This window comes from Mustela nivalis, assembly GCF_964662115.1.
Source record: "Mustela nivalis genome assembly, chromosome: 18".
Classification (NCBI taxonomy): domain Eukaryota; kingdom Metazoa; phylum Chordata; class Mammalia; order Carnivora; family Mustelidae; genus Mustela; species Mustela nivalis.
The window spans coordinates 35,251,129-35,265,869 of record NC_139037.1 but is presented as its reverse complement, the minus strand read 5'-3'; the positions used below and the strand labels follow the sequence as shown (position 1 = coordinate 35,265,869).

At 51.5% G+C, this 14,741-nt stretch overlaps 1 protein-coding gene across 2 annotated transcripts in view; it reads left to right on the top strand.

Annotated features, from left to right (window-relative positions):
• GPT2 (glutamic--pyruvic transaminase 2) overlaps positions 1–14,090 on the top strand; it is a 34,041-nt gene extending 19,951 nt beyond the window's left edge. For both annotated transcript variants that reach the window (XM_082708574.1, XM_082708575.1), the window contains exons 7-12: positions 2,012–2,091; positions 3,902–4,038; positions 7,234–7,408; positions 8,879–9,034; positions 10,299–10,411; positions 11,683–14,090. In XM_082708574.1, the coding sequence (XP_082564700.1) occupies positions 2,012–2,091; positions 3,902–4,038; positions 7,234–7,408; positions 8,879–9,034; positions 10,299–10,411; positions 11,683–11,773 (752 nt within the window). In that variant the 3' untranslated portion in view covers positions 11,774–14,090. The remainder of the gene's footprint in view (positions 1–2,011; positions 2,092–3,901; positions 4,039–7,233; positions 7,409–8,878; positions 9,035–10,298; positions 10,412–11,682) is intronic.
• Positions 14,091–14,741: the final 651 nt, after the last annotated feature.

Sequence of the window (14,741 nt, the reverse complement as noted above, 5' to 3'; positions counted from 1 at the left end):
TGGTTTGGCTCAGCCTCTAGTGAGAGGCATCTGGAAGACCCCTCTCCAGCCTTTCTGTGTCCAAGCCATCCCTCTGTAAGGTGGCCTCATGTCTCCCCCTGCTGGGTACAGCTGTGTCCTGGTCCCTTAGACACCACCATCTAACCAGCCACTGGCTCTGGGGCATGTTCTGAGTGACTCCCAGGCACTGGAGAGAAACAAGCTCTGTCCTTGTCCTCAGGTCTGCACTGCACACCTCAGTGAAATTAATTCCCTTCTACTGAGGCTTTCTGAGGCCCTGGTCCTTACTTAGTTCCTCTTTGCACGCTCCTTAGCACTAGGTGCCTGTGGTTTTGATATTCTTGCTGCTCAGATCTTCGCTTGCTTTCTAACAGGATAGTCTGTGAGATCAGAGGCAAGCCCCGCAGGGTTTGCAGGCAGGCCCAGCACCCCCCCCCCACCCCCCCGGTAGCCACCACCTGTCAGTCTGTGGGTACAGTGGCTAATTCCTTGTACAATCCATGGCATCTGCCTTTCCGGAATCCCAGAATGCTGAGCTTCATAGGAAGCCCGGTTTGGCATTTGCTTGGCAAGAGGAGAGTTGAATCTTTGGTAAAGGAGTTGATTCATTGTTTCGATAGTTCAGAGCTGAGATCTGGTTGAATCCTACTGTACTCTCGTAAGGTACAACTTTTTTCCAGACATGTTCTTAATATTCTCATACAGGGAAGAATGAGGTATTTTTATTTTTATTTTTTAAAGATTTTATTTATTTATTTGAAAGAGATCACAAGTAGGCATAGAAGCAGGGGGGGAGGGCTGGAAGTGGGTTCCCTGCTGAGCAGGGAGCCCGATCAGGGCTCCATCCCAGCACCCTGAGATCATGACACGAGCTGAAGGCAGAGGCGTAACCCATTGAGCCACCCAGGCACCCCAGTGTTTTTATTTTTAACAAAAATGTAACATAATCTTCGGATTGCTCTGCATCAAGGTAGGTACATGTATATAAATAATGTGCACATTAGACACACACATACATGTGCACATAGTTACGAGTAATATCCATAGACTCACATACATGCATAGTAAGGAAGCAGCCTTCTTTGGTAAGTAGTCAGCAAGCTTGACTGTAGTGTTGTTCCTTGCAGGGTATGAGAGCAACTCTCACCCTCCCAGTGCCACACCTCCAGTGCCACACCAATAGTAGGTGTCAGGAAACAGGAGAAAGTTTCAAACCATTTCCACCTTGCAGCATTTGTTCCTTCCCCACCTCAGCCCGGGGCATTTCCTGTGAACTGGGAGAGGACCGTTTTGCTTTTTGTGCTCATTTCTGTAACATGGCGGGGGTGGGGGACGCAGTTAGTTTCCACTGTTCATGTTGAGTCAAGTCCTCGAAAGGGAGGACTGCCACGCGCTCCCCGTCCTCAGCAATGCATAGCTCCCACCGGGCCCCTGACAGGAGACCCCAGAGCTGGTGTCAGGCTTGTTCATTCAGCACACACTCTGCAAATACTTCCTGGGCACCTGCTGAGTATTGGCTTTAAGGAAGCCGATGAGCCGCACAGACCTTGTCCTGACTCAGGGAGCTTGTGTGTGCCTCTTTGAGACGTTGTGGGAACTCTCCATCAGCCAGTGTGATCTCTCCACTGGCTGCTGTTGCTGTGTGGTAAGGTTTGGGGGCCACAGAGCTGATTCACTGAACCCTTGGGGTTTGTTTTCCTGTTCTGGGCTCTAGCCCAGACAAACGTTCCCCCGCATACACACACACACATACCCCTCCCGAGTTGAGTGTGAAACACGTCTCCCTCCATGTGCCTGGCTTAAGTGAGTCAGACAGGTGGGGCCAACACTCGGGGGTCCCTAGAGGTTGACTACACCCTGTCAGGAGCAGTAACTAGGGAGGGCGATCCCAAAGGGTCATGTGGGAACGCAGAACGTTCACCTGAGTGATTCTTGGTGGGGTTCATTCCAAGGGACAATTTAAACAGTGTTACAAGCTGCGTTCTGGTTTTATTGGGGATTTTTTTTTTAGGTCAGGTACAAAGCAGAAAGTGCATAGAAGATGTGATTCACTTTGCCTGGGAAGAGAAGCTCTTTCTCCTGGCTGACGAGGTAAGAGTTGCTCTTCATTCTCCTCTGTGGGGAGTGAGGCTGACCTTTCTCTTCTAAGGGGAGGGAGCCAGACTTGACTCTTGTGTAGCCAGAGAGAACTTTCTAGGTGTTGGAGGAGTGACTCTCACCAAGGGTGAGGATGTGCCAGCCTATGAGACTGTGACCTAAATCATCTCTATATTGGTTTGGGTCTTTGGTTATAAACTTCAGAAAGTTAAGCCAAACCACTTGAAACTTAAAAAGGATGGTAGAAATAACAGGTGTGGGTTAAGTCTCGGGGCTCAAACCCTATCTCAGATTCTCTCGCCTTCCTCGTTGGCTTCACCCATAGCCCTGCTTTTTTCCCAGCCTAGAAAGAGCATTTCCTCCTGGTGATTCCCACAAAAGTCTCAGAATCAAACCTCATTGGTGCAGCTTAGGTCACACACCCCTTGCTGAAGGAGTCACTTTGGCCAGTGGTTGCAATATGCAAACTGACCAGGCCCCAGGCAAGGGGTAAGGTCTCTGCCTCTGAGAGCAGGATGGGGGGGGTGGGGGGGGGCTTTCCTGAGGGCAAGTGGAGGGACTCTCTGGAGGGGAGAGTGGATGCTGGGTAGGCATACCGCTGCATTCCTGTGCCTGCGTGTGCTTCTGTGTTTTACCATCCCATTTATAGCAGCCTTTCGAGGGGGGATCTTAATTTCATGATTGCTGCTCCTCGAAACCCCAGATGTGGAGCTGAGGCTGCCCATTCTTTTCCTGCTTTGTGAGGAAGAAACTCCGGCTTGTCAAATTCAACTTTCGTTTCTTCACTTATGCATGATTTCTGGTCAGTGGTAGCTTCTACCACATTGGTTTCCTTTCTTTCCTCACTAGAGGAACACTCTCCAACCCCCAACGCTCTCCAGCCCCCACATGCATACCCACACTTGTACTCACACACTCACAGCTCATCCCCTGAATGGTTGCCCTGATTAGCAGATGGGTCTAAAGTTTTGTTTTGTTTTTTTAATTCCAGTATAGTTAACATCCGGGGTTATATTAGTATCAGGTGTTAAAAATCTTCCTTTCTGAAGGAGAGAAGGGGCAGCAGAGTGTGGTGTGGTGCGCAGACCTCCTCCCCTTCTGGTGTGGGAAGGGGTAGGAGGAGGGCTGTGCCTACCTTGTTGAAGGTGGAGCTGGGCTGACGCCCCATGGGCCCACAGGGTCCCCAAAAGCCTCAGTTCCCTGAGCTCCAACATGAGTGTGGGAAGCTCATCTCCAAGGGCAGAGCAGGGTGCTTGCCAGGTTGACTATATGGACAGGAAGGAAGTATGTGTGGACGTCTCTCATGTGGAGAGTCTTGAAGGCTGGCGGTGAGACGAACAGAAAAAAACAGAATGGTTCCAATGAGGATGGAGGCATAATGGGCAAGAGAGTAACACATTCGGCTCTTCAAGTGGGGACACGGTCAGAGGACAGCTACATGAACTGCTTTCATTATTAGTCTTATGGAAAGAGGTAGACATTGAGGGAAAGAACTTGCTTGGGCCGATAGGAGTCCCTGACGCCATCATAGGTCAGATGAGGGAGAAACGTCTGGAGGTTGGGTGGAGTTGAGTGTGGGTGAATGGGAGAAATCAAATGGACATAAAACCCAAAGCCTTTCCTCCTGACATGTTCTGGAAGGTTCTTTTGGTATGGCTTGTTTTGGAAATAGCATCAGAGGTTGGGCTTCTTAGCATACTAGGCTGAGCCTGGGCACCTGTGCCCTCCCTGGTTGGCAGCCTGCATGGGCTCAGGCCTCTTGGGGGAAATTGGGTGACTGTCCTTGTCCTGTCCTCTCCCCCAGGTGTACCAGGACAACGTGTACTCTCCAGACTGCAGATTCCACTCCTTTAAGAAGGTGCTTTACGAGATGGGGCCTGAGTACTCCAGCAACGTGGAGCTTGCATCCTTCCACTCTACCTCCAAGGGCTACATGGGCGAGTATGTCGGCTTCCACCTCCCTCCTGTGGCCTCTGGGCCTGCCCTGTACCAGCAGCTGCTCTGCCTTACCCCACAGCCAGTGTACGCCCTTACTACAGCCTCTGCTGATCCAAGAAGCAGGAAGGAGTCAGACCACATCTTCCCCCCCAGGAGAGCCCTGTGGTGTGAGGACAGCCCTTATGCAGAGAGGTTCTTAAAAAATAAGGTCCTGCTTGAAAGAACCTTGAGCCCAGTAAATGATACAGATGAAAGCAGGGCCCCAACAGCGTAGTGTTTTCTGCCAGCCCTGTGGCTGCGGCTCCAGCATTGAAATCTTGAGTGGCCTGGGAAGGCAGGTTAAGTGCGTGAACGCCATGAGGCTAGGGGAGCAAGCTGTCTGTGCCCCCCACCCTAGTACTGGGGGCAGAGTCTGCTTCACTCCTGTCGTGGTTCATCCAGCCAATGCTTACAGATGACCTGCTGTGAGTCCTGTGCTGATCTCGGCCCTGAGGGGACAGCAGCCAGCAAACCGTGGCAGTCCTTGCCCCAAACACCTAGGGCCTAGTGAAGAGAGAGAGGCAGTAGACAAGTAAAATCGTGTCTCAGGTGGACAAAAACAGAAGAAATGGGAGTGCCATGGTAGGTAGGGGCAGGGTCGCTGAGGAGGAAGGAGGGAGCTGTGCAGGTATCTGAGGGAGGAGCGTTCTAAGAGAGGGAACAGCATATGTTTTAACCCTGAGACGTGCCTGGAATGTTCGGGGAAATGGGGCTGAAAAGCAGTGCATGAGGGGGGAAGGGGCAGCTGTTGAGACCAAAGAAGTCCCGGGAGTCCAGATCACTGGGCAGGATAGAAGCCGTTGTCCGTTTGCTGTGTCGTAGGGGCGGGAACAGAGACGTGCAGCCAGGTGAGGTGCTGTGGGCCAGGACAGAGAGGCAGGGGAGACCCTGGGTCCTGATGTGTTTGAAGGTGGAGTGGACTTGATGGAAAAGATGATTGTGAGCGAGGAGGCAAGTTTCATTTCCAAGTTGTTTATTATTCAAACAGCAGGGAAAAAGGAGGTGCCATCAGTGGATGAGGAAGGCTGTGGCTGAAGCAGATTTGGGGGAAAGATGGGGAGTTCGTTTTTTGATGTGTTAAATTTTCAAATGCCCATTGGATGTCCAGATAGAGATGGATGTGTGAGTCCCCTGCTGGGGCGATAGCCTGCTCACTGAAGTTTGGGAGATGCGGTGAGTGCGTTGTTAGATCTCGGAGCCTGGACGTCCCACAGGGAGGGAGCGGAGACAGACAGGAGGTCTAGGGACTGGTCTAGGCCCTCACTGCTCAGAAGGTGGGGGAGAAAAGGGGAAACTGCAAAAGCGCTGAGAAGGGAAGACTAGGGCATTTGTGCCCCCAGGCACTGCTGGGGGAGGGTCCTTTCATGCACCCAGGGTAAGGACAGGGGAGGGGTCTCCCTTGTTAAGCTGGAAGCCAGTGGAACTGTGAAGCTGGGAGAAATATTTTGGCCAGATGGCGGGAGCTCTACCTTTGGGATGACCGCCCAGCTGGCTTTATTTGATGTGGGCAGGGGTTAATTCATGCTGGTCTTCTGGTCCCCGTCCTAGCGGTGCTTTATCTTTGCTAGACTCATGTGCTGTGTAGCTCTTTTCCTAAATGAGTCTGTTCTCTGTGAACTCATTTTTCACTCTCCAGTGTTTTTATCACATAACTAGCCATCTGTCCGTCTGTGTTATTGATTACCCTTTTAACAGTCTCCTGGACGTAGGCATCCTGAGTTAGGCCCTGCAGTCCTCAGATGTGCTCACCTGAGATGAGACTGTTGTTCTCAAGTGGATTTTCTTTTTTTTTTTTTTGCTTTTTTTAAGGATTTTATTTATTTATTTGACAGACAGAGATCAGAAGTAGGCAGAGAGGCAGGCAGAGAGAGAGGAGAGGAAGCAGGCTCCCTGCTGAGCAGAGAGCCCGATGTTGGGCTTGATCCCAGGATGCTGAGATCATGACCCAAGCCAAAGGCAGAGGCTTTAACCCACTGAGCCACCCAGGCGCCCCTCAAGTGGATTTTCTGCTCATCAGCCGAGGATTAGGCAGGAAGTTCTTTCTTTCAGCCTCTGAGATCCCAGAATTTATCTTCTTGCTTCGGAAGACGCAGCTGATGGCTGAGGGGAACTTGCCTTTGCCGGGTCAGTTCTGTAGGCTGATTCCAGTGGCATTTTACGGAGTGTCTCGTTGGGTCAGGGGCTCTGAGGTTGAAGGTGTGGGGTATACAGAGGAGGGTGAGACTAGATTCCTGCCTCAGGGAGTCTGCGTTTCTGTGGTAATTCGTCTGAACTTACCTATCACAGTCCAGAAAAGGGGGCATGTTTCTGGAAAGTGGGACTGCTTGGGCCGAGTTGGTTCTGAAAGGATTTTTGATTTTTTTTTTTAACTCAATGCATATCTCCGCCCCCTTTCATGTGACTTGACTCTGTATCAGTCAGGATCCTTGTGGTGACAACTAATAGAAAGTCCACTCAAACTGACCTGTACCAAAGAGGCTTTTTCTTTTTTTTTTTAAATAACATTGGCGAGAAGCCATGAGTCTTGAAGATGCCAATGGGCCTGGTCTCTGATCCCTTGGTCTCGTTGTCTTTCTCAGTTCTGCTGTCCTTTGGGTTGACTTTGTTTTCAGGCAGCAGGAGGTTCCAGCAGAAGTCCTCAGGCTCTGCTCATGGCTCCTTTGAATCTGGACCCGCCCCTGAAGCCTGTGTGGGCCTGAATCCTGGGCCGTTGTATTAGCTAGGCCTCAGACGAAGCTGCTTTAACAACGAGGCCCCTAAGTACAGGGGCTAAAACAAGGTGAAAGTGTATCTGACTGTCACGTAATAGCCCAAAGGCAGGGGAGGTCAGGACAGTCTGACCTTGGGGTCATTCACGGAGGAGGCCTCTGCCTAGTCAACATGCGGCATCTCTACACTGAGGCTGCTCCTCCAGCATCTCCATGTCTCTGGAAGTGGGAAAAAGCAAGAAAAAAGAGGGGAGAGCATGCTTTTTCCTTATAAGGAAGTGATGTGGACTTTGCCCATGTCACTGCCATTCACCTTATGTTGCGAAGAACTCAGCCACACCTGGCCACTCTGTTAGGCATGGGGATGCTTACAGAACCTTCTGGTTGACCGACTGCCCGTAGTTGAGGCCTCTCTGACTGGTGGGTCCTTCTCCCTTCTTCAACCCTGCAGGTGTGGCTACAGAGGAGGCTACATGGAGGTGATCAACCTGCATCCTGAGATCAAAGGCCAGCTGGTGAAGCTGCTCTCCGTGCGGCTCTGCCCGCCAGTGTCCGGCCAGGCTGCCATGGACATCGTCGTGAACCCCCCAGTGCCTGGAGAGGAATCCTTTGAGCAGTTCCACAGGGTGAGTCGCCGTGTCCTGTGGCCCCTCTGTGTCACTGCCACAGCCAGGGTCCTGAGCACTCATGTTGGACTCTGGGTCACCATGGCCAGCCTCTCTCCAGATGGCCTCCCAGGGGCGCTCATGACTCCTCTTGCACACTGAACCACCACATGAGGTTAATTAAAACGTGTGAAGACGTCTTAATTAAGAAGTGGAGGACCACTTCTTTGTCACCTGTGAACATGTGGACCCGGGTGGGCAGGCGGACACCCCCAGGGAAAGGCCTTGCGTCCTGAGAAACCTGGGCGGGGGCTTCTGTTACTAAACCGAAAAGAAGAAATGATGGGCCTGGCATTGCTTCCAGGCCATAGGCCTGCCTTTGGCCTAACTGCTGTCTTTGCAGCTCAAAGTGATCCACTCAGACCCTTTTAAGCTGCAAGGGAAAAAAACCCAGCCAGCTAGTTTAAACAAAATGTGTGGGTCATGTAACCAAAAGTCCGTTCCCAGCTGTTCCAGGCTCGTATTATTTTAAAATGTGGTAAAATACACAGAATGTAAAATTTACCATTTTAACCATTTTTAGCTGAACAGTTTAGTACATAAAATCCATTTACACTGCTGTACAGCGGTCACCACTGTTGATCTCCAGAACCTTTTTCTCATCCCAAACTGAAACTTTGTCTCCATTAAACACCAACTCCCCATTTCCCTGCCCTCCCCCGCCCCTGCTAACCTCAGTTCTGCTTTCTGTCTCTATGACTGGGACTCTTCTAGGTACTTCGTCTCAGTGGACCCATACAATATTTGTCTTTTTGTGACTGGTTTATGTCACTCAGCATAATGCCCTCAAGGTACATCTGTGTCATAGCATGTGAGAATTTGCTTCCCTTTAAAGGCTGAATGATACTCCCTTGTATGCGTGGACCATGTTTCATTCACCCGCAGGCCACAGCTTCATGCCCCAGTGCAGCAGCGGTCCTGGAAATGGTTCACCTCTGAGCCAGTCACTGATTTGCTTTGCCTGGGTCACATGCCCTATGCACACCACACAGATTGAGAATGGCGCCCAAAGTAAAGAGTGTGGGCCATCTCTTGGAAGCATGTTCTAGAGCATTCCATCCAGTGCCAAGTCCATTCATACTTCTGGGCTGGGATGGGGTTTTCTCGTTTTCAGGAAGGACCGCCTATACAAGAACAGAAGCCATGACACAACCTATGTAGGACCTACCTATTGCCCAGAACCCTCTATACTTGTGTGCCTTGTGTGCCCTGGGGCTGTGGGCAGCCTTCGGGGCTGAGCACCCAGGGAAGAAGTTCCTGGAGAGGGATGTGTTTCGCCCACCTCCCTGGTTTGCTGTGTTCATGCACATGAGCTCACTTTTCACCCTGCTGCTCCGTTGCCCCCGCATTGAAGGGACCATTCCTAGTGGCTGGAGCCATTCCATGATGCCCAGAGATACGCTGACTCCCGTGCTTTCTGTGTCTCCTCAGGAGAAAGAGTCTGTCCTGGGTAATCTGGCCAAAAAGGCTAAGCTGACGGAAGACCTGTTTAACCAAGTCCCGGGAATTCATTGCAACCCCTTGCAGGGAGCTATGTACGCCTTTCCTCGGATCTTCATCCCCAGCAAAGCCGTGGAGGCAGCTCAGGTCTGGGGTGCTGGGCTGGGGCACACTTGAGCTTGCTTGGGATTGCTGGATTGGGGGCTGTTCTTGTCTCAGGGAGCAAAAGTGCTGGCTCTGGGGACTTGGAATATTGCAGACTGTTCTGCCAGCTGGTGCATTCAGCATAAAGATGGCAGGCTCTCGGAAGCCCAGCCCTGCAGCATGCTGTGGTGAGGGGCAGAGGTGAGGTCAGCCCTAGGTAGGCAGACCCAGTGGACCTGGGCTCTGTGAACTCCAGTGTTAAGAAGGCAAGTGCCCCACGTGTGACATGATGCATTTAACAATGAAGAAGCCATGACAGCATCTGCTCTGTGCAGCGACTACCCTAGGGCAGCACCTGTCCAAACTGGAATGTGAACACGAAATGACCTGGGGGGCTTGTTACAGTGCCCGTGCTGGCGCAGGAAGTCTGCGGAGGGCCCGGGATTCTGTGTGTGCGGCATTTTCAGGCCATGCCACACACCGTACTTTGAGGATCAAGGGACAGAGCAATATATATATTTTTAACTTTATTTTACTTTTTCGGTGTTCCAAGATTCGTTGTTTGTGCACCACACCCAGTGCTCCACGCAATACGTGCCCTCCTTAATGCCCACCACCAGGCTCATCCTACCCACCCCAGTTCCCCTCCAAAACCCTCAGTTTGTTTCTCAGATTCCATGTTTCCCATGGTTTGCAGAGTATTGCAGTATTTCTGAAAGTGTCCTCATGCCCCCCAAACCTCCTCAGTACCCACTAAACATTCAGAATCTGGGCCCTCCCCTACTCAGCCCTACTGAGTCAGAATCCCGGGTGCTGGAGCCCAGGGACCCATTCAGAAGGTACCGTGGGTTGTCCAGACCAGAGGGGAGAAGCTCTGTGAACAAAGCCCCTGTGGAGATGATCTCTGAAAGCCACCCTGGGCGCAGCACTCGGGGCCTCGTCATCAGAGGCTTACGTGCTCGGCATATAGGAGCCGCCGCCAAAGCCTGCTGCTGGGGTGTGGGGCCCAAAGGAAAGAAACTGTCAGTCCTGGGCGAGGAACAGAAGTACCATAACCTGTGGCCATCCTGAAGTAGCCTTCAGCTTCCTTGTTCCTTGCACCTGCTTCCGGCCACGTCCACTGTCCTGCCTCGATCCTTGCGGGGAGGGGAGAAGGGCCCCGCTGTGGGAGAGAGCCTGCCGCTGCAGAGGTTACTGGCCTTCAGGTGTTCAGTGGTGTGTTTTACAAAGCCATACACGAACCCTGAGTTCTGCCCTGTTCCCACAGGCCCATAAAATGGCCCCCGACATGTTCTACTGTATGAAGCTCCTGGAGGAGACCGGCATCTGTGTCGTACCTGGCAGCGGCTTCGGGCAGAGGGAAGGCACCTATCACTTCAGGTACCTCTGTCTTGCACCGTGGGGCTGGTCCGAGGTTGGTCTTGGAAAACTTGGGCATCTGTGTGTGCAGCATGTTCAGGCCGAAAGCACAGGCTGGTTCCAGAGAGGGCGGTATGTGCGGTTCACGCCCCTGCTGCAGACCCCCCACCCACCCCCATTCTGCCTTGCTGCAGAGCCATGCTGAGAACTGGGTCTAGGGATTTAGGAACACTGTGGGTAGATCCCAAGGTCATCTGCTTGACCACTCTTGTCTCCCTCCACCCCACCCCGCCCCGTCTCCATCTGTATTGTACCATCTGAAATATTCCTGGTAGGCTGTTTTGTTTTATCTCTCTGTCCTTTCTCAAGTGCACGCAGTAGCATACAGTGTCCAGGTGCCCAGGAGCTCATCCAGAAGTCTGCAGAGATATTGCATCTGAAACATTGGGATGAGTTTTGCTTACTGAGATGCACTGCACCGTGTGTGCCGACCCTGCTGGGATGGCGGCCTGGGGAGCAGGGGATTTCCCCACCAAGGCCTGTTCTGTTCAGAACAGCACCTTCTCCACTCACAGTGCTCTCAGATGTCTCCTGCAGCAGATGCTAAAAAAAGAAATGTCATGAGCTTAGTTAGCACCTTGGAGCCAAGACCTGACTCAGGTCGTGGGCTGTGTGCCCCGGATGGACAGACATGCGTGGTTGGCCTCTCCCTGCTAGTTAGGTTCACCTTGGCGAGCTGTGACTCATTCAAGAAACAGTTAACTGGAGAGGGCTGCCTTTTGGGGATGGGGGGCATAATGGCAGTATTAGAGGAAGGAGTTAGTTACCATGGCAACTTGGGAGTTCCTTTGGAGGGAGACTTGTGACAGAGGTTCGTTCTCCCTCTAAGATTTTAAAAGGGCCTGCCTAGCAGGAGGAACAGCTCATTCTGTATCTGTAGGAAAATGAAGTCATTCTCTAGAGATTGTATGGACCAGTCAGAACGTCGTCCTGGCCTGCCATCATAGGTGGACGTGTCAGGGAGCCTCTGCTGCCATCTTCCTGCTTTTGGTCCTGTGTGTTACTTGGGTAGAAAGAACACGTATGATTTGGGGTTGGGGGTGGTTCAACAAGTTCCACGTTCTGTCCTGGGGCTGATGCTTTCGCAGCGAAGACCAGCATCCCCCTCCCACTGCTGCCTACTCCTCCTCCTCTCTACAACTCAGGGGACGGAAAGAGCTGCTGGGTTCTTTCCTCTTCCCTTTTCCAGAGCACCTTGTGTCCAGGCTAACTGCTGTCCTGTTTCCTGACAGAATGACCATCCTCCCTCCGGTGGAGAAGCTGAAGACAGTTCTACAGAAGGTGAAGGACTTCCACATAAAGTTCCTAGAGAAGTATGCATGAGGACTGCTTGGGCCCAAAGGGAGACCCGCTAGTCAGGCCTTCCCCCTGATGCCCACCCACGCCAGACTGAACTTGCCTTCCCTGGCGACTCTGCCTCAGGCCTCACAAAGGTCACTGGTCGCTTTCGTTGTCATTCTGCCCCAAGAGACTTCTTTCTTTGTGCCTTGATGTTGGGAGCACTTCTCTTCTGAGCAGTGTGATTGGGGATATCTCACAAGTCCTGTTTTTTTTGAAGCAACCAAAGTAGAGGGGACTTGCTCAGCACATGTGGCCAGCGTTCTCTGAATCCGTTGTTCTTTTGGAAAGGTCATTGGAGTTTAAAACAACCAGGGTATGTTGGGCGAGAGATGTTTCGGATCTGAAGAAACAAGGTGTGGGGAATGTATGACAATCATGGCGAGGACTGGAAATCCTAAACTCACCACCGTGATCTGTGAAATAAAACCCTTAGTGGTGTGAAAATCTAGTTCTTCAAACAGGAGAGGCTGGAAGTCCACTGGAGGCTCAGAAAGGGCCCACCATTCTGGCCTGCAGGCAGGTGGCCTGTCTCTCAGACAAGAATGGTGAAAGTAGCAGCAGGCTGGTTATACTGGGTGCCAGGCTAGGTCGTGACAGGTACTGGGGGCTGTGGCCAAGGTTGACAGGTCCTGCAGGGGAGGAGGGGGTGTGAGCCAGGCTCCCAGCTGAGCCAGGTCTCCCCTTGGGAGCACACAGCAGGTAGTGAGGACTCTGCACAGAGAGCAGCAGGTAGTGAGGGCTTTGGGGGTGAAGCAGGCTTAGGCTGGGACCCCCGTCTGACTGTTCTCCCTGGACTTCGGGGATGCAGGGTAGGGCCCAGCAATATCCCTGTCGTTGTGTGACAGATCTGTCTGCTGTTGTGTGGCTGCATCCTGCTGTTAGCCCGAAGCCGGTCTCTACCAAGGGCTCCCTTGATCCTTTACACACATCGCCCCCTGTTGGTGACAGCGGGGACAAGGAAACACTAAGACTGTCCAAGCCCTCGCCACCAGTCCCCTCCTGTAGTGTCTGTTGTTTCAAAACGAATTCAGCCCATTTCCTAGCTCACAGTTGGCCAAAGTGCCTGGTAGCTTGGCTGGTGTGGACAAGTACATGTCATTGGATTGGAAGTTTATCAAATTATTTTAACTTAATGCCAAGGATTTTGCCTCCACGTCTGCTGCTGGCTCCCCTCGCAGACTCTGCATACCCTCCTGGGGTATCCGTCCTTTCTGCACCAGGCCTGCCACTTCCGTGGCATTAGCAGAGCTGGGTGGGGCCCTGAGCCGCACTCCCCAGATGCTGGGGCTCTGGGAACAGCAGGCTTCTCTGAGAGCCCCTTCCCTGAGGGCCCCCTCCTACCAGTGGCCTTCCCCAGTAGGCAGCGAGGGAAGCCAAAGCCAGCTCAGGAGCCGGGGGACCCACAAAGTCCCAAACTGGAATCAAAGGCACCAGAGACACAAATATGAAGAGGCGTGAGCTTTGAAGGCAGCCTCCTACGCTGAAATCTCTGTGCTGGGCCCATGCAGGGGAAGGCAGTAGGAAACTGCAAACTGTCCCTACTTGCTAGCATTATAGTCCCTGTGAAGAAAGGAGCCACAGTCCCAAGTAACAAAGGGCATGTTTTGGAACTTTTCCTTCCTTAAAAATTGAGAAAATTGCACTTGTGCGTGTTGGATGGTACGTAAAAGCAGGATGTGCCCCGAGTCGTGAGGTTTCTGGTGGAGAGGTTACATAGTAGAAGCTAGTCTATTTTTTATATTTTTGTAACAACTGCTTTTTTCATGGGGGGACCAGGGGGCTAGTATTTGTAGTCTTAACAAGTCCAGTAGTTTTTTTTATGAATCTCTTCAGATTATAAATAACACCTAAAAACTTTGCAATGTTTACAAGACTTTTTAAAAGACGCTGTATGCACTTGGTTTGCTTTTAAAATAAATAAATAAATAAAAACGTAAGAAGGTCAGCTGGCTTAGGAGGTTAACTTCATCCAGGGGAGGAACGCTGATCGTGATATATTGGGTACCGCCAAAGAAAGTCATTTGTCATTTGGGGTTGCGCTTTAAATCTATACCTGCAGAATTTCGTTGTTCACCTAGATCCACACATGGGGCATGCGGGGCTGTACCTTGGGTGGCCCATCACCTCGTACCTTGAGGCCCAGCTGGTGGTTGTCCCAGTGTTGTGTGGTTTTGCAGGAAGAGCTGACAGGCCTGCCTGTCCCTGTTCTCTGACTTAGATTCCCACAGGCATCTCCTGACAAAGGTACTTAATGCTAGCTCTGCTGGAAATTTCTATACAATAAAATACATGTCCAAAATGGTGACTGTGTTCATTTTTCCTTGTAGTTCACGTCTACCTAGCAGATCCCAATCTAAACGCAAGCAGATGTCACCAATTGTACATCTTCACTCTGTAATTTACGTTTCTAGCACTCAAATGAACATTTTCCCCCAGTTCTACAGACTTCAGTCACGACTTCTATTTTTTTTTTTTTAAGATTTTATTTATTTATTTGACAGAGAGAGATCACAGTAGGCAGAGAGGCAGGCAGAGAGAGAGAGAGGGAAGCAGGCAGGCTCCCCACTGAGCAGAGAGCCCGATGCGGGACTCGATCCCAGGACCCTGAGATCATGACCTGAGCCGAAGGCAGCAGCTTAACTCACTGAGCCACCCAGGTGCCCCCAGTCACGACTTCTCAATCTCCATTTCCTTCTAAATGTGAACCCCACACCCCCACCCCGCCCTGCCTGCTTAGGGCTTTCTCTTGTTTGAGGTGGGGAAATGTGGATTCTTTAAATGTGATGGTGTTAAAATGAATGCAGCCTTGGCGGTCCATGAAAGAACGATGAGCTGTGAGGCCAGTGGGGAAAGGAGGAGTCATCTATACGGGGGATTTCATTCCTTTTCCTCAGCCTCTCCCAGATCCACATAAGTTTTGATGTGTGGTTTTTGAAATTCAAAACTTGAA